This window comes from Terrapene carolina, unplaced genomic scaffold (genome assembly GCF_002925995.2).
Source record: "Terrapene carolina triunguis isolate 2854851 unplaced genomic scaffold, T_m_triunguis-2.0 Scaffold836, whole genome shotgun sequence".
Classification (NCBI taxonomy): domain Eukaryota; kingdom Metazoa; phylum Chordata; order Testudines; family Emydidae; genus Terrapene; species Terrapene triunguis.
This window is the reverse complement of record NW_020665187.1, coordinates 3,177,060-3,202,361: the sequence shown is the minus strand read 5'-3', so window position 1 is coordinate 3,202,361 and position 25,302 is coordinate 3,177,060. Positions and strand designations below refer to the sequence as shown.

The 25,302-nt window shown below is 44.4% G+C and overlaps 1 protein-coding gene across 1 annotated transcript in view; it reads right to left on the bottom strand.

The window, feature by feature from the left end:
* Window positions 1-5,604: 5,604 nt before the first annotated feature.
* LOC113408128 (keratin, type II cytoskeletal 4-like) overlaps window positions 5,605-25,302 on the bottom strand; it is a 31,854-nt gene continuing 12,156 nt past the window's right edge. Inside the window, exons 10-12 of the mRNA XM_026660705.1 lie at window positions 9,161-9,221; window positions 6,004-6,187; window positions 5,605-5,627 (exon numbers count right to left, since the gene is read on the bottom strand). Coding sequence (XP_026516490.1) covers window positions 5,605-5,627; window positions 6,004-6,187; window positions 9,161-9,221 — 268 coding nt within the window. The remainder of the gene's footprint in view (window positions 5,628-6,003; window positions 6,188-9,160; window positions 9,222-25,302) is intronic.

Below are 25,302 nucleotides of genomic sequence, written 5' to 3'. Positions count from 1 at the left end.
AGATTGCTCTGCTGGTACATTAGAGGAAACATCTGAAGGTGGCACTTCAGGTTTTTAACTGCTGTCTCATAAAAGTCATGTGATCCAAGCCCTGAGCACTGTGTGAAATATTTACTCCTTTGAAGTTTATGCAAGGTCATTTTTTGAAGGACGCGTTTTAATAGTGTTTTATATCTATTTATTTATCCTCATACGCTGAGAACTAGTAAAATTCTGAAGCCACATTTTTCTTTAATGTACTTTCTGGTTTTGCCTCCATGTGTTCTGTATCCTTGCTGACTAGCATCTTTGAAGAACTACAGTACATGTATGATTTTTTTCCTCTTCATTGGTGAGATGTGAATACCAGGCTGTAAGACTGGTCTTGATTCAGCAGAGCTTTTAAGCATTTACTTAACTCCATCCTTATTCAGCAAAACATGTAAGCACATGCTAAACTTAAAGCATGCGCTTGAGTTCCATAGGAGTTAAGCATGAGCTGCTGAATAGGGATGGACTCAAGAACTTGCTTAAAGTTAGGAAAATGTTTTAAGTGCTTTGCTGAATTGGAGCCTAAACACTATTCCCACTGAGGGCTAGTTTACACTATAAGCGCTACATCGGCTGTAGCATGTCTGGTGAAAATGCTCCATGCCGACGAGGGAGCACTCTCCCGTCAGCACAATAACTATCCCTCCATGAGTATTTCAGGCCATGTCCACACAGGCACTTAAGTCGGTGTAACTTACATCGCTCAGGGGGGTGGATTATTCACACCCCTGAGTGATATAAGTTATACCAAAGTAAGTGGTAGTTTAGACAAGGCCTGAGACACTCAAGTGTTCCTATGGGAATTTAGCTTCAAATATTGAATCCAGATATTAAGATCCTTTTCAGTTGTGACTGTCTCCCCCAAAATATTACATCAAGGATACCCAGCCATTTCTTCATTAACATTATTGCTAGGTAACAGTCCCTGCTTTGAGGCTTGGCAGATTCAGTGGCTCCTTTGGAAAGGGAACAGAAAGTTTCCATTAAGTTGTCTCACAAAGCCTCTGTGAAATCCAACCGTTGGTTCTCCCCATACCTACTTTGATGACAGGTCATTTGAAGGCATGGCTTCAAAGACTGCTTTGCACTAAGCATCTCTGACTCAAATCCATCTCGTCTCCCCGTCACAGCCCCGTCAACTTGTCAATCTTCTCATTACAGAGATCTATCAAACGAACCCCTCTCAAAACAAAACCACGCAATTATCCCCGGGGATAGGAGAGGGGAGAAGATCAGAGAGAGAACGAACTACATGTGACAGATGTTAGTCATGTTGACTAATGCACTACTGGAAGGTGATATAAGAATTTACAAGCTATCTCCTCTATGACTCTTAGGTCTTTTCAGGACACACTGACTATGGTAGATGCAGGAAGAGCTGACAACAAATTTTAGACAAATTGGTTATTCAATGAAAAATGCAGTTTCGGTTGACCTGAAACTCTTCACAAATTTGACACGAATAGTTTCATCTAGTCTAAAACAGAGGGGGAGGAGGAGACGGTGGTGGTGTTGCAACTGCTACTATTCCCCCCCTTCCTTATTACCCCAGTAGTTAATACCCTTTAATGGCAGGTGAGAAACCCAGGTTCGAATCCTCACTCTGAAACAGACCTTCTCAATTCACCAAACATTTCAGATTCATTTCAAACGGAACATTTCATTTCTTCAGAGCTGCCACCAAACGGCCAGATCAGTCATTCATCCAACTCTCTATGGAGGTGCCAATCTCTCTGTTACAAGACAACGTCTATTTGGAATTGGGATACTTAATAATCTCCAGATAGTCAACAATACGGTGCCATTTTCTCAAAAGCACTACAGAGAAGCACCCATCTTTAGTCCTCATTTACCTTTAAATTTTGCCAAAGGTAAATTCAGTTCATAGTAGTGAGCAAGGGCATAGAATCATAGAATCATAGAAGATCAGGGTTGGAAGGGACCTCAGGAGGTCATCTAGTCCAACCCCCTGCTCAAAGCAGGACCTAATCCCAACTAAATCATCCCAGCCAGGACCCGACCTTAAAGACCTCTAAGGAAGGAGATTCCACCACCTCTCTAGGTAACCCATTCCAGTGCTTCACCACCCTCCTAGTGAAAAAGTTTTTCCTAATATCCAACCTAAACCTCCCCCACTGCAACTTGAGACCATTACTCCTTGTTCTGTCATCTGCTACCACTGAGAACAGTCTAGATCCATCCTCTTTGGAACTCCCTTTCAGGTAGTTGAAAGCAGCTATCAAATCTCCCCTCATTCTTCTCTTCTGAAGACTAAACAATCCCAGTTCTCTCAGCCTCTCCTCATAAGTCATGTGCTCCAGCCCCCTAATCATTTTTGTTGCCCTCCGCTGGACTCTTTCCAATTTTTCAACATCCTTCTTGTAGTGTGGGGCCCAAAACTGGACACGGCACTCCAGGTGAGGCCTCACCAATGTCGAATAGAGGGGAATGATCACGTGCCTCGATCTGCTGGCAATGCCCCTACTTATACAGCCCAAAATGCCGTTAGCCTTCTTGGCAACAAGGGCACACTGTTGACTCATATCCAGCTTCTCGTCCCTGTAACATCACTTGCTATGGGACATGGGAGGGCATTTGCCCCTCCAGATCTTGGTTTGTGGTCCTCCCCTCCTACTTTACAAAGGTCTATATGCTCCATTACATCTTCCACTTCAGAATATACCATAATGGCATAGGATGTTCTAGATGCTGACACCACATTGCCCCCCTTATCTTGAATTTTTTCTGAAATGGTTCCCAGGTTAAATAACTCACTCTTCAGTTCTCTTTGTCAGCATGCTTTTTGTGCACAGGAATTCGAAAGGTCTTTTGGCTCATTTGGTCAGGTCAGGGCCTACATCCACTGTCTGCTTCAGTTAGTATTTACCCAGTGACCAAGTGGCATTTGCAGGTTAGTGCCAAGATATGAGCGGGACATACAAAAAGGAACCAGGGCCGGATTTACACCTTATACATCCCTAGGCACAGCATCTTCAGCGCCCCCCGTGCCTACAGCTGACCTTCATGTTGCACACAGTTTTAGAGCGGTAAGGCGCCCCTAGAACGCCAGTGCCCCTAGGCACGTGCCAGCTGTGCCTAATTGGAAATCGGGCCCTGAGGGTAGCAATGCAGGTTGCACTTAGAACTGAGCAAATCTCATGGAATTTGAAATGTTAATCATTTAGGGCTGGGTAAGAATTTTCCATCAACACTGTTTTTCTGGGAAAATTTCAACTTTTCATCATAACATACCCAAAACCTGACAATTTTGGAAATGCTGCAGCAATGTCTCCTGGGAGTTACGTAAGTATCTACGTATCTATAAGTATGTACATGGGGAACAAATAATTAATGACGGGCTCTTCAATTTAGCGGAGAAAAGTAGGACATGATCCAATGGCTGCAAATTGAAGTTAGATACATTCAGACTGATCATCCAGCAGATCAAGGGACGTGATCGTTCCCCTTTATTTGACATTGGTGAGGCCTCATCTGGAGTACTGTGTCCAGTTTTGGGACCCACACTACAAGAAGGATGTGGAAAAATTGGAAAGAGTCCAGCGGAGGGCAACAAAAATGATTAGGGGGCTGGAGTGCATGACTTATGAGGAGAGACTGAGGGAACTGGGATTGTTTAGTCTCTAGAAGAGAAGAATGAGGGGGGATTTGATAGCAGCCTACAACTACCTGAAGGGGGGTTCCAAAGAGGATGGAACTCGGCTGTTCTCAATGGTGGCAGATGACAGAACAAAGAGCAATGGTCTCAAGTTGCAGTGGGGGAGGTCTAGGTTGGATATTAGGAAACACTATTTCACGAGGAGGGTGGTGAAGCACTGGAATGTGTTACCTAGGGAGGTGGTGGAGTCTCCTTCCTTGGAGGTTTTTAAGGCCCGGCTTGACAAAGCCCTGGCTGGGATGATTTAGTTGGGAATTGGTCCTGTTTTGAGCAGGGGGTTGGACTAGATGACCTCCTGAGGTCCCTTCCAACCCTGATATTCTATGATTCTATGATTCTATGATCATAAGGTGTACATTTCTAACCGTGAGAGTAATCAGTCATTGCAACAATTTACCCATGGTTGTGGTGGATTCTCCATCAATGACCATTTTTTAAATGAAGATTGGATGTTTTTCTACAAGATCTTCTCTATGAATTATTAAGGGAAGTTCTCTGTCCTGCGCTCTACAGGAGGTCAGACGAGATGATCACAATAGTCCTTTCTGGCCTTGGAATCTATGAGTCCATCAATCTACCATTTGGCTGCCTCTTGCCCACATTCTCCTTCTATGGAGAGACTGGACTACCTCTCCCATAATGCATTGCATCCAGAGATTTCCATGATGCACAGCTGTACCTCAGTAAGAGGGGAGACCATGGTGCTTCATGGTACATGTAGTCCAGCCATTGGGTTTCAGTGGCAGTTGGAACCTTACTTTTAGCTGCTTTTGAAAATCTTACAGTACATACAAAGACAAGTCATGGTACCTTTTCAGTCTGGAGAGTAGATACGACGGACATAATCTTCTGAAAAGTTTAGTTAAAAACAAAATCGGAGACAAAGCATGAATTCTACATGCAGTTTATTGGAGGCACAACAGGAGTTTAGAGCTTTTAAAAATCAGCAAAATGATGTTACAACTTTATACACATAAAAAGTACATGAAATACATCACACAGTGAAGGACAACACAATGAGGAGTTTTGCTGCTAGGATGCCACATTAAGCGCTCTTGGATACAAACAAAATGTGGCTTGACAATTGAGATATCTTTCTCTTGTTACTCCTTGTATGGTAAACAGATCGTAAACAACTTTAGTACCTAGGGTCCAGATCCTCAAAAGTATTTAGGCGCCTAATTTCCATACAAATCAATGGGGATTAGGTGCCTATATACTTTTAAGGACAAGGACCCAGCGTCCCATCGACAGAGAGACACTCTTCACAATCCCATCCCATCTCCAGCCTATAGCTTTACTTTCCAAACCACTTAGGAAGGTGCTATCAAGAGACGTTTCCTGGTACAGTATAAAGAGATTGATCTATAAACTTGCTAGTGTAAGAAAACCCAGAGACAATGCATCCTCCCTAGCAGGCCCACAGAAAGGTGGTTCAGTACCACAGACGATGCCTTTATAGAAAGCAACAGAGGGCCTGTCTACACTGCAATCACAGGTGTGATGGCAGCTCAGGTAGACTTACCTGCGCTAGCTTTAACCTACCTAGTGTGGCTAAAAATAGCCGTGAAGCCCCAGCTGTACATGCCCGTGTGGGATCCTGGGTATGTATTCATCTTGAGGGCTGATTCTACCTCTGGCTCTGTAACCCTCACTTCTGGAGCTCAATTCTCCACTTCTGGAGCTGAACCCTCCAGGTGGAGACCAATCTGCGCCTTCGGGGATGTAACACCTACCTACAGAGCTGACAACCCTTCTTGGGGCGGACTCCTAAACTTCTGGAGTGCGTTCCCCCACTTAAGGAGCCATAGCTTCCATATCCAGAGTTAGATCCTCTACCTGAAGAGCCAGAACCAGATTGATTATCCCACAATCCTCAACAGTTTACATACCTACACTCACGGTGTTCCTTGAACATATCCTGTTGGGGGGAAACAAAGAAACAAATTATCCCATAAACCGGCTGTGTTACTAAGGAGCCGCATTAGATAAGACCTCATTTCTTTAGAAATTCATCTAAGTATGAGACATATTCTACAGCTGGGACTTTCAAAGGTGTCTAAGTGAATTAGGCACCCAACTTCCATTTGAAATTCAGTGGGAGTTGAGCATGAAAATCCCTTAGGTTCCTTTGAAAATCCGAGCCTACATAATCTTGGAGCAACACAGCTTCCTGTATTGGTATATGGCAATATTACGTGTTCTATATCTTCTGATGATTACAGAAATTGTATTCTCATTGAATACAAAGTGGGATCATTGAAATGTTGAGTACTATACACAGTAACTACAGGTACTATGCTCCTGCCTCTTTTCTTCTCCTTCCCGCCATGTCTTGTATGTAGCAATCTCAATATCCAAGACCAACCTGACATTCAGCAGCTCATAGTAATCCCGTAGCATGCATGCCAGCCCATCCTTGGACTTCTGTAGGGCGTTTTGCAAGGGCACAATCTCCATTCTGCTCAGCATCACAAATGGCTGTTTGCAAACAGGCAACCTGTCAAAGAAAAAGGGAATGTATTACTTTCCATTTATGTAATTACTGAGCATTTAAGACTATGGATTCACTTTACCGTTTCAATTCCAGATTGAGGAGGATTGATACAGAGTGGGGGCATAATGTCCCTGAAGCGCAGTTGTTTTTAGACTCGTTGACTTTAAGGTCCGAAGGGACCGTTATGATCTTCTAGTCTGACCTCCTGCACAACGCAGGCCACATAATCTCATCCACCCACTCCTGTAACAAACCCTGACCTATGTCTGAGCCATTGAAGTCCTCAACTTGTGGTTTAAAGACTTCAAGGTGCAGAGAATCCTCCAGCAAGTGACCCGTGCCCCACGCTGCAGAGGAAGGCGAAAAACCCCCAGGGCCTCTGCCAATCAGCCCTGGAGGAAAATTCCTTCCCGACCCCAGATATGGCGATCAGCTAAACCCTGAGCATGTGGGCAAGACTCACCAGCCAGACACCCAGGAAAGAATTCTCTGTAGTAACTCAGATCCCACCCTCTCTAGTGTATATTATAGTCATTATATATTCTTCTAGGTATATTATAAGTCAGCTAGCGGTTAAGGAGTTTGCTTGCAGATTTCACATGATTTGCCTGGCACACTGCACAGTTTATCACTATATGCAGAAATATAAAATTGAAGTCGCATCAAGTTTCAATCAAGTGATAGTTTTAGAGCTCCTTCTCCAGACCCCCTCATTCATATTCCTAGGAAAACATGCTGCTAATTTTATTGAGCAAGTTCTGATCCTGCAACTAAAGTCCAATGTAAAGGGCTTTGCCTGTGAGAAATATAGAGTCCTCTCCCCTTTAATCCAGACGTAGGGTGAAAAGTGGCCCATGCCTAGTGGATGGGGCCTACTATTCCCACTTCTGTTGGTTTGTCACCATGTGGATTCCTGCTCAATGTTGAAGATTCCCAATATAACTTTATATGGGATTGACAGTTCCATATGTAGGAGTGGATTAATAAAAATAGAAATTCCAGCTCTGAAATCCATTCTGTCGATGCAATCTGGATTTTCCCAAAATGAAGGCGATTTCAGGAAAAGCAGATGCTGAATTTCCATCTGGATAGAATGGGAGGAGTCCTTACCTCTTCAAACACGCATCTCAGCAATTCCAGCTCCTGTCTCAACAAATCCACCTTCACTTCCAGCTCTAACGTGGTAATACATGTGCATGAAAAGAGGTCACGGGTATTCAAAACCAGTGATTTTCAACCTTTTTTCATTCGGGGACCCCTACACATTTTTGAATGGAACTATGGACCCCTTTGGAAATCTTAGACTTAGTCTGCGGACTGAGGTCCGTGGACCAGAGGTTGAAAACCACTGTTCTAAAATGATTCCCATTCAAACACAGAGCAAAATGGAAGCCGTGGCAAAGCTAGCAGTCGTTTGAACCAGATTTTTGAAGCTTGATGTCTCCAATTAAGAGACGTCCTAGAGATGCTGCAGTTCCTTTCAGAATGAAACCAAACAGCTCCAAAGCTAATGGGGAGGAAGAGGTGTGTTGAGATCGTGAGGTGGGAAACTGAGTCACAAGCCTGCCCAGCTTTAGTTTTAATCAGGTTTTGCCTTTATTTATACAACTTCAAACAGAATTATTGTCCCTTATAGTGGCTGGATGCATATTTATGCCAGACAATAAACAGATAAGACAGAATAGATACAGGGCCCAAGTCATCTCATACCAGAGCACCAGGATGTTCTCCTGCACTCCAGGATGCTCACTGCCTCCTCTGGTCCCTGGGTTTGGTCCTTCAGTCCTATTCCTTCACTTTCTGGTATGGTGTTTCTCCAATCTGGGCCTTGTCCACCAGGGTCTTCTTATGTATTTCCTCATTACATATTTCTTAGCCTCTCTCTGATTAGCTTCATTAGGCACGTTGGGCGCATTTCTTATGCAACCCATGCAATACGCAGGCAGAAGCATTGATGTGCACAATTTTTGCTGTTTAGACAATTTCTCTGTCAGTCTGTTTCAGGTCATCCTGCCCCTGGGTTTTCCCAGTCAAAAGGGCTTCTTGTCATTACAGGCTTGTGTATTTTTTTATCTCCAAACTTCCAGCACAAGATGTTACCTTTGTCCTGTCAGCAATAACATCTTTTGAAGCAAATCTACATGAGAGGAGCACTGGCAAAACCACAAGCAGGCCAGCAAGGCCTTAGCCTTATTAACACTCATTCACTATTAGTAATTATACATGATTAAAGTATAACTAACAAAGCTCTTAAACGTACCGTTTAGCAATTCATCATCTTTATATTTCAATATTATACGTCAGCATATGCATGTTATCCAACCGTACCACTTAGTCTATTTGGGAGAACAGTTGGAGAACATTCTATGACTCTTTTAATGCCAACATTTCTTTATCTTCTGCAAACATGGGTTTTTCAGGGGACTCTTGTCACTCAAAAGCCTTATGTGTGAATACTTTGTTAGTAATCATAGAACATTAAGGTCGGAAGGGACTTCAGGAAGTCATCTAGTCCAACCCCCTGCTCAAAGCAGGGCCAATCCCCAGACAGATTTTTACCCCCGTTCCCTAAATGGCCCCCTCAAAGATTGAACTCACAACCCTGGGTCTAGCAGGCCAATGCTCAAACCACTGAGCTACCCCTCCCCTGTTACAATTGGGAGGTGCTTGTGTTTTAGGGCCTTGATATTTAGTTGGTGTTAATGGACCCCCACAGGTGCAATCTATCTAGCAATCTATTACCAGTGATAAAATAAATCACATTAAGGAAGCTAGGGTCTGTCTGTCTTAGGTACTTAGTGGCTCCCATTATCTGAGTCTGAGCCCAATCTAGTCCTGTTCACCAAGCCATCATCCTCTTCTCATTCAAATCTCTCCCGAAACCTACTGCTCCTGCAATGCCCACATGAAATGTGTTTATCTACAGATTCATATCTTTAGCCACCTGAATGTCTCACCTTCTCCAGCACCACAAACTCATTCTCTGTAGCCACGGACCTGTTGAGTTCCTCCTTGTCTCTGGTGGGAAAGAGAAGAGACGGTGATCTTATCGGACTCAACAACCACTACGGGAAACATGGACAATACATTTCCCTTCCAAGCTACTATTCAGTCCTGATTCCTCTACTCCATTTCCCCATTGGTGTGATTCCATTGAAACTGACTATGTTAAAATGGCACTAGACATTAGTAATGCAGTAGATCAGTGGTTCTCAAACTTCTGTACTGGTGACCCCATTCACATAGCAAGCCTCTGAGTGTGACCCCCCCTTAAATATATATAAAAAGTGTTTTTAATTTATAACACCATTATAAATGCTGGAGGCAAAGCGGGGTTTGGGGTGGAGGCTGACAGCTTGTGACCCCCCATCTAATAACCTCATGACCCCCTGAGGGGTCCCGACGCCCAGTTTGAGAACCCCTGCAGTAGAGAATCAATCCTGAGATCTTTAATATTACCTTTTGCCATATTTTATTTGAGGAAAAAGAACGAGGAGTACTTGTGGCACCTTAAAGACTAACAAATCCACTTAGGAAAAGTGGCCCATGTGGACAGAGGGTTGATAACATCATTAGGAATTTTGCAGGAGAATTGAAGTTGATGGAGAGACACATCTGGCTCCAAGCTTGAGTGAAGAGAAAAGAAGGCTGATGCTGCTAAACCCACAAGGAGCATGGAAGAAGTGGCTTAGCTCCCATAACCTCTCAGGTAATTCCAACCTGCAAAAGAAGCCCGAGACCACTGCATAGAGAACACAAAGAATTAGGAGTGCGGTAATGAACTACAGGGGTAACAAACACAGGGAGTTTTCAAATAAGACTGAAGAATTGAGCCGCTAGTGACTATGACCAACTGAGCAAAAATAAACTGCTTCATGGAAAGGTCAGTATAATTAGTGATGGAAGATGATGCTATACCGCAGGTCAATCGTATTAACAATGCCAGCCAGAGACAGCTCAGAAATGGCTGTGGAATTCCTTGGGTGCAAGAAACGTGGATAAGAGAGGAAGGACTGTAGCCACAGGCAGAGAGAGAAGAAAATAACTGATGGATAATCTCTTACTTCCACAAGCCGCTTTGTGGCATGCTCTTTACTTACCAGTCATTCTCTGTTGCTTAAACCAACGGTCAAACGGCTTCCTCAGCCCGCAGAGGTCATTCTCACAGCGCGGCTCGAGATTTTTCCAGACTAACGTGCTCTTGCAAGATGTTCCACTTGGTCATCAGCAACTTGTTCTACGGCTCCAGCAGTCGGACGTGAACACCAACATCCAGGAGTAATTATAATGGCAGATTTCATCACCTACCTGTCCTGTACCTTTCTTGAGCACCTCAACCCTTTTTCCCATGCTGCTCCCTAAGCACGGGAAAAGCTCCCTGCCCAAATTGTAAAGCTGCCACCTCGTCCTCCTTTAAATCGGTCTTGAAAACCTGCCTTTGCCTTCATGCCTACAAATAGCTATTGTCTGGCATTGGTTAAGCAGAAGGGAGCTGGGGATGGGGTTTTTCTGCTAAAACCAGTTCATTTCATGCCGTAGCATCCTGTCTGACACCTGGGGCGGATTTTTAAAGGTATTCATGTACCTAACTCCAATTGAAAGGCTCTGCTGCTTTTGAAGATCTGCTTCTTTAAGTGCCTAAATACCTCTAAAAATCTGGCCCTTAGATGATACGGTCTTTGGGGGAATTACTGACTTCTTTGTTATTCCCCTGTACAGCACCGAGCACAGTGGGGTTGTTTTTATTTCTTGGGGGTTTCTAGGTATTACAATAATAATATTAATAAATAATAAAAATGGTGTATCCATGAAAGAACTGAAAGCAACAAAACAGAAAGACAGCTAAGCTGGCCTCTTTAATTCAGGAATTGGAGTGGGGGGCGGATACTTGTTATTCCAGAGGACAAATAAATAGCTTGTTTGCAGTGTGGTTGTAGCCATGTTGGTCCCAGGATCTGAGAGGGACAAGGTGGGTGAGGTAATATTGTTTATTGGACCAACTAGCTGGTGAAAGAGACCACAGGCGCCAACTTTTTTCTGCGCTGGTGGGTGCTCATGCCCCCGGCCCGGCCCTGACTCCACCCCTGCCCCAAAGTCCCCGCCCTAACTCCACCTCTCCCTGCCCCCATTGGACTCCTCCCCAAATCCCCGCCCTGGCCCCGTCTCCTCCCCCAAGCGCGCCGCGTTCCCCCTCCTCCCCCCTCCCTCCCAGGCTTGCCGTGCGAAACAGCTGTTTCGTGGCGCAAGCGCTGGGAGGGAAGGGGGAGAAGCAGGATGCGGCGGCACGCTCAGGGGAGGAGGTGGAGGCAGAGCGGAGGCGGAGGTGAGCTGGGGTGGGGGGGCGGGGTGGGGAGCTGCCGGTGGGTGCAAAGCACCCACCAATTTTTCCCCGTGGGTGCTCCAGCCCCGGAGCACCCACAGAGTCGCCGCCTATGAAAGAGACAAGGTTTCTAGCTCCAGAGAGCTCTTCTTTGGGTCTGAGAAAGGTACTCAGAGTGTTACCGCTAAATACAAGGTGGAACACACTGTTAAGCGTAAGAAGTGAACATATGTTGCAAGAAATCATTCAAAACCAAGTGGGCAGTTAACTCTTCTGCGGTCACAGGCAACACCTTCAAAAGAGGAGCCTGAGAGCTTAAATTCATAACGCTGCTAGACATGGAATCAAGAGAGACATTGGACTTACGTCTCATTGCAACAATCTATAACCCACTAAGGGCTGGTCCACACTAAGTCCACACTACGTGAATAACACAGCTGAAGTCGAAGTATCTTAGTTCGAACTTAAAGGTACTTACCGCGGGTCCACAAGCAGCAGCCAGGCTCCCCCGTCGACTCCACCTACTCCTCTCGCGGAGCAGGATTACCGGCGTCGACGGCGAGCTCTTCCGGGATCGATTTATCGCGTCTAGACAAGACGCGATAAATCGATCCCAGAAGATCGATTGCTTGCCGCCGAACCAGCGGGTAAGTATAGACGTACCCTAACTCTCCTTTGTCCCACGACTGCAGAAGTGCTAATTGCCCACTTCATTTTGAATGGTGTCTTGCAACGTGTGTGAATTCCTGATGCTTAACAATCTGTTCCACTTTATATTTGACGGACACTCTGATTACCTTTCCCAGACCTGAAGAAGAGCTCTGTGGAGCTTGAAAGCGTCTCTCTTTCACTAAGGGAAGCTGGGCCAATAAAAGATATTCCTCACAAACCTTGTTCCTCTCAAATAAATAGCTTGTCAGTTTGAAATACAAAGGAAGCCAAACAATGGAAATGATATGCTGATAGTTACCCTACCCCCAACGTAATGATAAATATATAACAAAGTTAAATATACTTTGTTAAACCACAAAACAGTGAATTCTTTTCAGGTTCTTATGCTATGACCGGACCTATTCCTGACATTAAAATTGGTGTAAAGAGCAGTTTAAAGGGGCCTTAATGTAAATGAGAATCAGGTCCTTCATTTATACTGGAAAGAAGGATCAGGCCCAGGCTTCGTATTTCTTTAAGAAAACATAATTGTGCTTCTACAATTATTTTAACCCATTTTAGACAAATAATATATTGCCATTGTTTTCCGTTCCATTAAAATAAATATTCTCAATTATAGCTTTCCAAAAAAAACATATTTCCATCCCAGAGGAAATTCCAAGATTTCAAAATGTGATTTCATCCCAATTCGAGACAAAAATTCAAAATCTCGAAATTTTTCATGAACGAAATATCTCATTTAGACCTTATGGAAATGTTTCTTTTGATAGGGGTGAAACATGCTGTTTCAACTTCATAGATTGCATTATATACGATATGATAGTGAAAACGAGAAGGACAAACCATTTTGTTTTGACTATCAAAATGAAACAGTTTGCTAATTTCCTGCTGAAAATTTCAATTAAATTGCTACATTCCCATGAAACATTTCATAGTGTCAAATCATCATCTTCCAACAGAAAACTGTTCTACCGGAAAAATTTTGACCAGCTGCATTCACAATACTAGTAAATTTGCAATACAGTCCTTGGTGCTTTAAAGATGTTTTAAGGATGACTGCAAGGGAGTGTAATCCATACACATTATTGTTATTTATTTCCAAAGGGTTAAGTCAGGGGCAGGCAACCTATGGCACGCATGCCAAAAGCGGCGTGCGAGCTGATTTTCAGTGGCACTCACACTGCCCGGGTCCTGGCCACTGGTCCGGGGGGCTCTGCATTTTAATTTAATTTTAAATGAAGCTTCTTAAACATTTAAAAAACCTTATTTACTTTACATACAACAATAGTTTAGTTCTATATTATAGACTTATAGAAAGAGACCTTCTAAAAACGTTAAAATATATTACTGGCATGCGAAACCTTAAATTAGAGTGAATAAATGAAGACTTGGCACACCACTTCTGAAAGGTTGCCGACCCCTGGGTTAAGTTCTGCAGTGGCACAGTCTGTGGGTGTTCTCCAACTCCACTGAAGTTAATGGGAACCTTTCCATTGATTTCACGGGGGTCTGTTGGGTGCTTGAGGTCTATCTCAAAGAAGGGTTGGAAAACGTATTAATTACTAGCGGGTGCTTTTTCACAAAACAGGGATCTCAATTTTGCTCACTTTTCATTAGAAAGAGCATGGATCTGAAACCATGGATCGCACCACACACAAACTTGGGGAAATTCAGACCTGGATCCAAATCTGGCACAGGCCATACAGAATATAGATAAAGTTTTGCTCTCACCTTGGGCAAATTGGTTGCTGAGGTTCTTCATTTGTTCCCTCTCCTCTGCTAGTACTTGATGGTCCTCTGGTCAGCTCACACACACAGATGGGATGCAGGAGGCTCTCCTCAGTGCTCACCCATCAGATATCGTTACTTCTGCAATCAGTAGCGCTTCCAAGAGGACCTTATGGTATACTAAGAGCTCCAAACTTGCCATAAGCTTGAAACATTCCGTAACCACCAAGGTTACCAAGACCATCAAAAGTGCCATGTCTTCTAAAGCCAGAAAGACATATCCTGCCACAAACCGTCATAGTTTGTGGTGAACTACCATAGCCACAGTGCCCATAATGTCCAACACTAAAGCCTCCAGACGCCCTAATCATAGGAAATTCTCCCCGTTCCACCTGTATTATAGAGACTTCTGCTGCCATAGCCACCAGTTCCACCTCTTCTCCCAAAAGACTGATATTCAGAGGCTGCATAGGTTCTACATCTGCCTAGACCATAAATAGCAGAATCAGAAGTGAAGACCCTTCATCCAGTGATAGATTTTAATGGATGTATGTCCCGTCATTGTGGCTTATTCAAAGTCGGGCAGGAAAAGAGCAGTTTGAGAAAGTACCCCCCTGATGTGACACCTTGAATCAAACCCTTATATGTGTTTGAGAAATTGGGCTTGGTTGGATCAGAGAAATAATTCAGAATTTTCAAGTGCTGGGTTTGCCTGTTAGCAATTAATGCCTTTCAACACGAAAAACACAATAGTAAATATCATACACTTCGGAAATAATAAGCAAATAAAAAATGCTTAGTTTGCAAGAAGATACTTTGCTTTTAATGTATTCTGCTCATGTTGATTATGGTTTAGAATATTTATCCCAGAGTGTGTTCATGAACGGAGTACTGTGTTTTTTACCATCTCTTCAGTTGTATACTGCAAGGGCCCATTCTGAAGAATTACACTTTAAATATGTATAGAATCATAGAATCATAGAATATCAGGGTTGGAAGGGACCTCAGGAGGTCATCTAGTCCAACCCCCTGCTCAAAGCAGGACCAATTCCCAACTAAATCATCCCAGCCAGGGCTTTGTCAAGCTGGGCCTTAAAAACCTCCAAGGAAGGCGATTCCACCACCTCCCTAGGTAACGCATTCCAGTGCTTCACCACCTCCTAGTGAAATAGTGTTTCCTAATATCCAACCTAGACCTCCCCCACTGCAACTTGAGGCCATTGCTCCTTGTTCTGTCATCTGCCACCACTGAGAACAGCCGAGCTCCATCCTCTTTGGAACCCCCCCTTCAGATAGTTGAAAGCAGCTATCAAATCTCCCCTCATTCTTCTCTTCTGGAGACTAAACAATCCCAGTTCCCTCAGCCTCTCCTCATAAGTCATGTGCTCCAGACCCCTAATCATTTTAGTTGCCCTCCGCTGGACTCTTTCCATTTTTTCCACATCCTTCTTGTAGTGTGAGGCCCAAAACTGGACACAGTACTCCAGATGAGGCCTCACCAATGTCGATTAAAGGGGAATGATCACGTTCCTCGATCTGCTGGCAATGCCCCTACTTATACAGCCCAAAATGCCGTTAGCCTTCTTGGCAACAAGAGTACACTGTTGACTTATATCCAGTTTCTCGTCCACTGTGACCCCAGGTCCTTTTCTGCAGAACTGCTACATAGCCATTCGGTCCCTAGTCTGTAGCAGTGCATAGGATTCTTCCGTCCTAAGTGCAGGACTCTGCACTTGTCCTTGTTGAACCTCATCAGGGTTTTTTTGGCCCAATCCTCTAATTTGTCTAGGTCCCTCTATATCCAATCCCTACCCTCCAGTGTATCTACCACGCCTCCCAGTTTAGTGTCATCTGCAAACTTGCTGAGAGTGCAGTCCACACCATCCTCCAGATCATTAATAAAGATATTAAACAAAACCAGCCCCAGGACCGACCCTTGGGGCACTCTGCTTGAAACCGGCTGCTAACTAGACATGGAGCCATTGATCACTACCCGTTGAGCCCGACGATCTAGCCAGCTTTCTATCCACCTTACAGTCCATTCATACAGCCCATACTTCTTTAACTTGGTGGCAAGAATACTGTGGGAGACCGTATCAAAAGCTTTGCTAAAGTCAAGGAATAACACATCCACTGCTTTCCCCTCATCCACAGAGCCAGTTATCTCATCATAGAAGGCAATTAGGTTAGTCAGGCACGACTTCCCCTTGGTGAATCCAAGCTGACTGTTCACTTTCCTCTCCTCTAAGCGTTTCATAATTGATTCCTTGAGGACCTGCTCCATAATTTTTCCAGGGACTGAGGTGAGGCTGACTGGCCTGTAGTTCCCTGGATCCTCCTTCTTCCCTTTTTTAAAGATGGCCACTACATTAGCCTTTTTCCAGTCATCCGGGACCTCCCCTGATCGCCATGAGTTTTCAAAGATGATGGCCAATGGCTCCGTAATCACATCCGCCAACTCCTTTAGCACCCTTGGATGCAGCGCATCTGGCCCCATGGATTTGTGCTCATCCAGTTTTTCTAAATAGTCCCGAACCACTTCTTTCTCCACGGAGGGCTGGTCACCTCCTCTCCATACTGTGCTGCCCAGTCCAGCAGTCTGGGAGCTGACCTTGTTTGTGAAGACACAGACAAAAAAAGCATTGAGTACATTAGCTTTTTCCACATCCTCTGTCACTAGGTTGCCTCCCTCGTTCAGTAAGGGGCCCACACTTTCCTGAAGAAACCTTTCTTGTTACTCTTAACATCTCTTGCTAGCTGCAACTCCAAGTGAGATTTGGCCTTCCTGGTTTCACTCTTGCATGCCTGAGCGATATTTTTATACTCCTCCCTGGTCATTTGTCCAATCTTCCACTTCTTGTAAGCTTCTTTTTTGCGTTTAAGGTCAGCAAGGATTTCACTGTTAAGCCAAGCTGGTCGCCTGCCATATTTACTATTCTTTCTACACATCGGGATGGTTTGTTCCTGCAACCTCAATAAGGATTCTTTAAAATACAGCCAGCTCTCCTGGACCCCTTTGCCCTTCATGTTATTCTCCCAGGGGATCCTGCCCATCTGTTCCCTGAGGGAGTCAAAGTCTGCTTTTCTGAAATCCAGGGTCTGTATTCTGCTGCTCTCCTTTCTTCCTTGTGTCAGGATCCTGAACTCGACCATCTCATGGTCACTGCCTCCCAGGTTCCCATACACTTTTGCTTCCCCTACTAATTCTTCCCTGTTTGTGAGCAGCAGGTCAAGAAAAGCTCTGCCCCTAGTTGGTTCCTCCAGCATTTGCACCAGGAAATTGTCCCCTACACTTTCCAAAAACTTCCTGGATTGTCTGTGCACCGCTGTATTGCTCTCCCAGCAGATATCAGGGTGATTAAAGTCTCCCATGAGAACCAGGGCCTGCGATCTAGCAACTTCTGTTAGTTGCCGGAAGAAAGCCTCGTCCACCTCATCCCCCTGGTCTGGTGGTCTATAGCAGACTCCGACCACGACATCACCCTTGTTGCTCACACTTCTCAACTTTATCCAGAGACTCTCAGGTTTTTCTCCAGTTTCATACCGGAGCTTTGAGCAGTCATACTCCTCTCTTACATACAACGCAACTCCCCCACCTTTTCTGCCCTGCCTGTCCTTCCTGAACAGTTTATATCCATCCATGACAGTATTCCAGTCATGTGAGTTATCCCACCAAGTCTCTGTTATTCCAATCGCATCATAGTTCCCTGACTGTGCCAGGACTTCCAGTTCTCCCTGCTTGTTTCCCAGGTTTCTTGCATTTGTGTATAGGCACTTAAGATAACTCATCGATCGTCCCGCTTTCTCAGTATGAGACAGGAGTCCTCCCCTCTTACGCTCTCCTGCTCGTGCTTCCTCCCAGGATCCCATTTCCCCACTTACCTCAGGGCTTTGGTCTCCTTCCCCCGGAGAAATGGCCCTTCTTTGCGATACTAATATACTGGCCTCATTTCTGGCACTTTGCACAGAAGACTGGATAATATGATAAGGGGAAATGCCCATTCCAGAAGCAAGCAGGGTAATACATTGGGGGCGATTCGTCCATCCCATGACATGAGCTCCCCATACCTTCACATCTCACGTACAGCACAGGGTACATCACACACTAATTCTGAATAATCCTCCTGGCTACTTAGCAAAGCAGATGGAGTTTGAGTGTGGGTTTGATGGTACCAAACTGTGCATATCTGAGCCCATGAATAAGTGGATACTGTGGGGTATGAAGCCCCAACAAAAATTAGCCATTGCAACTTGCTCAATAGGAGCTGACTCCAATGCCCATTGAAGTCAATAGATTCTGCTCATTGACGTCAGTGGATTTTGGCTTAGACTTAGGCGTGTGGTGTATGCACCGTACTTCATTATTATTTATTGTATTATCCAGGGCCGGCGCTTCCACTAGGTGACCCTAGGCGGTTGCCTAGGGTGGCAGGATTTGGGGCGGCGGCATTTTGCCGCCCTCGGCGGAAATTCGGCGGCAGGTCCTTCACTCACTCCGGGACCTGCCGCCGAAGTGCCCCGAAGACGCGGAGTGGAAGGACCCCCGCCGCCGAATGCTCAGAGGAGGAGCGCTGCCGCCTGGGGCGGCAAAAACCCTGGCGCCGCTCCTGGTATTATCATAGCACTTTTTTTGAAAAAAGTGACTAAATTAAATGTTTCATTCTGACATTTTCCAAATGCTACGTTCCGGTTTTTCCGGTTTAAACAATTTTTCATTTGAAAGTGAATTATAGTAAAAAAATGAATTAATACATTAAAAATGGTTGAGATCAAAACGAGGCCTTTTGAAATGATCAAAACAAACTGGTTTTGACTGACCTCAACCAATACATTTTTAGGATGGTCAGTTCTCAACCTTTTTTGAGATTTTGACTTTTCATCTGAATTGGGGTCAGGAAATGTTTTTGACATCTCAAAAATTTTTGCTGGACAAAAAAAAAAAAAAAAAACTGGTTCCCCTCCCACCCCGTTGTAATGTGTGTGTTCCATTCAGCTAATGAGATGTTTTCCTATGTCTTAGATCTTCTGATACAAGGTTAATTAATGGTTTGAAGTAGGCTTCATAAAGTTTCTTTGCATTTGTTATCACATCTTTAAGAGCTAATTCACTCATCAGTAATAATAGGGGGAAAGTGCAGGGATTTTTTTTTCTGCTTGGTTTGCTGTAATCATTGCCAATTCCTTTGGGTGTTGACTTTGAAACCAGATTGAGGCCAGTAGTTAAAAATGGTCCCACCCTTGTTTTGAAACAGAAGCATCTTCTGTCTTTTTCCTGTAACAAACACTGTTTCATCCCATCATCTAATGGCTCGTCTACATGGCCCTGCAGTGCACAATAAAGGGGTGTGAATTCTAAAGCACACGGCGCTTGGCGCACTAACTGGCCAGTGTACGCCCTACTGGCATGCACTAAAAGTTCTCTAGTGCACTATATTAACTTAGGGTACGTCTACACTACCCGCCAGATCAGCAAGTAGTGATCGATCTATCGGGGATCTATTTATCGCATCTAATGTAGATGCGATAAAATCAATCCCCGATCGCTCTGCCGTCGACTCTGGAACTCCACCGCGGCGAGAGGCGGAAGCGGAGTCGACAGGGGAGCGGCAGCGGTCGACTCACCGCCGTCCTCACGGCCAGGTAAATCAACCTAAGATACTCCAACTTCGGCTATGCTATTCGCGTAGCTGAAGTTGCGTATCTTAGGTCGACCCCCCCAGTGTAGACCTAGCCTTAGTGTTGTACGAGGGAACTTTTATTGCCCGCCAGTAGGGTCTACATAGGCCAGTTAGTGCGCCAAGCGCCGTGTGCTTTAGAATTCACACCCCTTTAGTGAACATTACCAGGCCACGTACAGAAGCCCTAAGAGGAGGGCAGTTTAGGATACCATTATCCCATTTTAATTTGGCAGGCGTCTCTGCTTCATTGGCTTGTGTCAGTGGTTTTCAACCTGTGGTCTGTGGGCCCCTACAGATCTGCAGACTTTGTCTAAGGGGTCCACAAAAGGTTTGCCATTACCATAGAGCAGTGGTTTTCAACCTGGGATCCACAGACTCTGTCTAAGATTTCCAGAAGGGTCTGCACCTCCATTCGAAATTTTTTTAGGGTTCCGCAAATGAAAAAAAGGTTGAAAACCGCTGGCTTACGTAATAACACTCCTAACTCCTATCCAAACTGGAAGGTGCCAATCCTGAGTTTCGGCTTCTGGTTGCAATCATGTTAATATGTAGGAATATTTACAGTTCTGCATGCTGTCAGCTGTCCAAGAGATTTCTGGAATTTCAGCTTCATGACTTGGGAAGACAAGTTGGGTGAGTTCATTGCTTTTTATTGGACCAATTTCTCTTGGTGAGAACGACAAGCACAGAAGCTGGTCCAATAAAAGATATTACCTCACCCACTCTGTCTCGCTAATGTACTGGGACTGACACAGTTACAGCAACACTACATACTTCATGACTTGAACAGTCAGTGGAAATCATCTGACTCAACCCTTGAGATCTGCTTAAAGCTCTACTGGGGCTCTGCTTTCATGTTAGTTAAAAATAAGGCTTCCGTGGGATTTATGTGGTGTATAATCTTAGTGCTGGCCTTGTGAACAAACTGTCCAGACACCAATAATGACATTCTGAAATTTCTTTGGAGAATAATTCTTGGGCTGCATATTGCTTGAATTAGAACATGAGACTATGCAAGTAGTGTGTGTGTGGAGGGGGAGGGGGATTGTAATGTACATGCACAATTTATGTGAATGTATATTTAATTAGTTTCATAGGTCCGTTTCCTAAGTTAGTGACACAAATTGGTATAACTTGTGTACATAAGTGAATTAACCTAGCTACATAATTTGCACCATTGATTTCAAATGACCTATTCTGTGGTAATATGAAACATGCTATGCTGCCCACAATTTTGACCATACCATTTCAAAATTCCTAGGTGCTCCCATTATTAACTGTTTTTCCTCTACCATTAGCCTTCCCTGACTTCCATTCTTCAAGAGTAGGGCTGGGTCTGACACTCCCATCAGCAACCTGCTGGATACCGCTGTGGCATCAGCACGGACTTCTTGCAGAACCCTGGTAATGGATGAAGAAGGAACCCCACGAAACTTGCCCAGAAGCTGGGATGTGTGTCACAGGGTGACAGACCCCTTTAAGAGAAATGGGCCCAGTTCCTCTGTGACATAGAGGCTGCTTCCCAGATGGTCCTGATGAGCGGCACCTGATATTACTAAAAGGAAAGAGGAAGCCGCAGGGGAAGAGGAGATGGGAAATCTTTCTTCAGGGCCTCTCTGGGAGTAGAGGGGAGGCTGTCGAGCCCAGAGGGGCTCAGGCAGGAGCCCATGATGGGCTGAGGGAGGAGACTGCAGGAAGACTTTGAGCTCCTGCAGGAGCCCCTGGGTCTGCAAATGCAACATGAAAGGAAGTGGCTTGATTTAATTGAGAGCTGGGAGAAGAATCTGAGGGATGGAGTAAGAGAAGCAGCTTCTTTATTCCATACAAAAAACATAGGGCCTTCCATCTCTGATAGTCTCTGGCTTCAGTCTTAGCTTCTTTCCATGGCATTTTGATGGCTCTGAGTTCTGCTTCTGAGGTTTGTTTCCATGTTGTCCTTCATCTACCTTGTCGCCTCTTGCCCTGGTGATTCCATTCTAATGCCTCTTTTGTTGTGTTGTTCCGGTCTTTCCTCCCATGTGTGTCCTAGCCATCTCCAGTTTCATTTCGTAAATTCCTGTCCTATACGTTTCATTTTGTCCTCTTCCAAAGCTCTTCAGTTGTGATTTTTTTCTGGCTATTTGATGTTGAGGATTTGTCCGAGGCCGCTGTTTAAGACTTACCTAGAGTTTAAATAAGTCTTGATAAGACTCCAAGTTTCAGCACCATATAGTTAGACAGTCTTTACAATGGCGTTAAATACTCAAAGTTTAGTTTGGAGGGCAGGTCAAGGTTTCTATTTCTCCAGACCAGCTTTAGGGTTATGAAGCCCTGTCTGGCTTTTGCTATTCTGGCTTTAATGTCGTCATCTGTTCCACCTGTTTTGCTTACAATGCTGCCAAGGTATGTGAAATGTCGGACCTCTTCTATATCAGTTCCAGAAAGTGTTATTGGTGTTTCTTCATGTGTGTGAATTCTCATGGTTTTAGTTTTCTCAGTGTTGATTTTCAACACTACTAGCTGTGCATAGGTCTGGAGATCGTTTGTTTTGGCTTGCATGTCTCTGTGGGCCTGGGACAGCAGGTTGGTGTCATCTGAAAAGTGTGAGAGCTCACTGTATACCCTTTGGCTGGTCTGTGGTCTTTTTCTTTGCCCAATCCACTACCAGTAGAAAGATCATGGATGACATAAAACATCTTTGTCTGATGCTTATAGTAATCTTGAATGGGTTAGTTAGTTTGCTGTTACATATTACGTGGCAGGCCATATTTTCATAGAAGCTCTGAATGATGTTCGCAGATTTCTGTGGGATTCCATGGTGGTATAGCCTCTCTCCATTGTGTTAATGGCTTCTTGGAAATCTATGAAATTCATGTACAGCAGTGACTGCCATTCAATAGACAGATCTGTGATGATATGTAAGGTTACTATTTGATCCATGTATGATTTCTGCTGTCTGATCCATGCCCGTTCTTGTCATAGCCTTGAATCTACTGCTTTCTTTATTCTGCCTAGGCTAATGTAAGCACTTTCCTTGGGATCAACAGCAGTTGAATACCCCTTCAGTTTTTGCATTGACTAAGGTCTCCTTTCTTTGGTAGCTTCACTATATGACCATTTTCCCTCTCATCTGGTATTTTTTCATCTTCCCATATCTTTTGTAAGAGGCCTATCACTGTGCAACTTCACTAGACTTTTGTCAAGAAGCAAAACAAACACCAACAAGATGATGAGGACAATTAAGACATCAGTGTGATGGGTTGGACCCTCCCTTTTGGGGTGCCACTGGATGTGCTGGGTGCCACAGAGCCCACCTGTCCTACCAGACTGGGTTCCCCTCACTTGGTGCTGCTGTGACAGGCTCTCACGCCCTCTTCCCGCACACACACACAGGGACACACCCAGCTGTAGAATCACACAGAGTCTGCGATCAGCTCTCTGTGGGAGGACTCAGCTAGGGGATTGCCCAGCACTCCCGTACACACACCCTCTGGAGTGTAACCCCAAAATTATATTGTCTTGCACTGTATAGAGATCGATATAGTGTAAGCTCATGAAAATCACCCCCTCCCTCAATGTGGAGGAAGATATGCACCGTTCTTTGCCCCCCGAGTAATGAATTGCACAAACTGGGTTTTAGAAACTACTTGAGTTTATTAACTACAAAGGATGAATTTTAAGTGATTATAAGGGATAGCAGACAGAACAAAGCATATTACTGAGCAAAGTAAACAAACACGCAACCTAAACTTAATTCACTGAAGAAACTGATTACAAATAGTAATTTCTCACCCTAAATGTTGTTTTAGGCAGGTGGCAGAGTTTCTGCAGCTTAGAGTTCAGGTGTTTCTCTTGACGGGCTTGACCCCTGTCTCAGCCTGGGTCCCAGTCCTTTCTCCCCAGATCAGTCTTAGGTGTTTCGAGCAGTCATCCTGGGTGGGAATTCAGTGAAGAACCAGAGACCTGGATTAACTCACTCTCCAGCTTTAAATAGAATTTACATATGGTGGGAATCTTTTGTTTCCCTGTTTAATCCCCACCCTTCTTCAGTGGAAAAGTGCCAGCAGTGTCCAAGGTGGTATTTCGTACTAGGTGACATCATCACATGACTTTGCGGTGTTAAAACAAACCATGAGACAAGGCTTATTTGTAACGTCCACTGGAAGGAACTCCAGGAAGATGGGAGATCAGCATCTTCAAAGACCCATTGTCTTGCTTAATGGGCCATCCAGGCTGATTGCATACTGTCTGGTGGGCATTACCCAAGTACGCACACAGCTGTAATTGTTACATAGTCCATATTCCTGACTTCAGATACAGAAATGATACATGCATACAAATTGGATCACTACATAACCTTTCCAATGATACCGCACATGACCTATCTTGCATAAAAACGTATCTTAGTTATGTCATATCATAACAATATGTTTATGAAGAATATTGGGTGCAGCATCCCAATCAGAACAATTTAATATATGGAGGCAGCACTTTAGTCAACTACTGAATGGCAAGCCAGTGGCTAACCGCCCCCCATACACATAGGAAGGAGAAGATCTGAGCTTTGAGCTAGGAACTATTACTAGAGTAGAAGCAGACAGGGCAGTCGATCAGTTAAAGCGTGGAAAGGCACCAGCTCCAATGGTGGTCTTAAGCCACACTTGAAGAACACAGTAAACATTTTGATAGGCCTCTTCCAAAAGATATGGGAAGAAAGCGGGTCCTAGCGGATCAATTATAGCACAAGCCCTGAGTGAAAGGAGAACTTTGAGGTGGTAAAGGCCTATTCAAGGTTGCTTTGTTTTGCCATTGGGCAATACAGTGGCTGCCTGAGGAAAAGCATCCAGCAGGACTCAAGATGTGGTGTCTGTCCTTCCATGTCTGGGAGGTGGGACAGATTAACGAGAGGGGAAACTGAGGCCCTGCGCACTTGCAGTGTCATGACTAGCCTGGAGGGAATACGTGAATACGCATTTCAGTTGCCTTTGGAGAGTAATATGGGCTAATTTATCTCTCTATCTAAGATACTTTCATGGCCCTGATTACTGTAGATCTCAGCACCTCATAATCTTTAATGTGTTTATGCTCCCAAAACATCTGTGAGATAGGGAAGTGCTATTGTTCCCTTTTTACAGATGGGGAGTTGATGGACAGAGGCCTGGTCTACACTATGACTTTAATTCGGATTTAGCTGCGTTAATCCAAATTAATCCTTAACCCGTCCACACAACGGAGCCAGTTACTTCGAATTAAAGGGCGCTTAAAATCGATTTCTGTACTCCACCCCGACGAGTGGAGTAGCACCAAAATTGATTTTGTAAATTCGAATTAGGGGTAGTGTGGCCGCACACCACCGAATTAATGTGGTTAAAATTAATGGGGTAGTGTGGCCGCACACCACCGAATTAATGTGGTTAAAAACCGAATTAATGTGCTTAGTGTGGCCGCGCACAATCGAATTTATACAATCTGTTTCCCAAATTCGAATTATCTAAATTCGAATTAATCTCGTAGTGTAGACGTACCCAGAGACACTAAAGGGGGATTTAAAAGGTATTTTGGTGCTTAACTGAGTTGCCCAAGGATACACAAGAAGGGAATTTAACCTGGGTCTCCTGACTGCTCAGGTGCATTCTAACCACTCAACATATATTTAAGAATATACAGTAGTGACTTTGTATTCAGGTCGGATTCATTTATTCACTTAAGGCAGGGATTACTT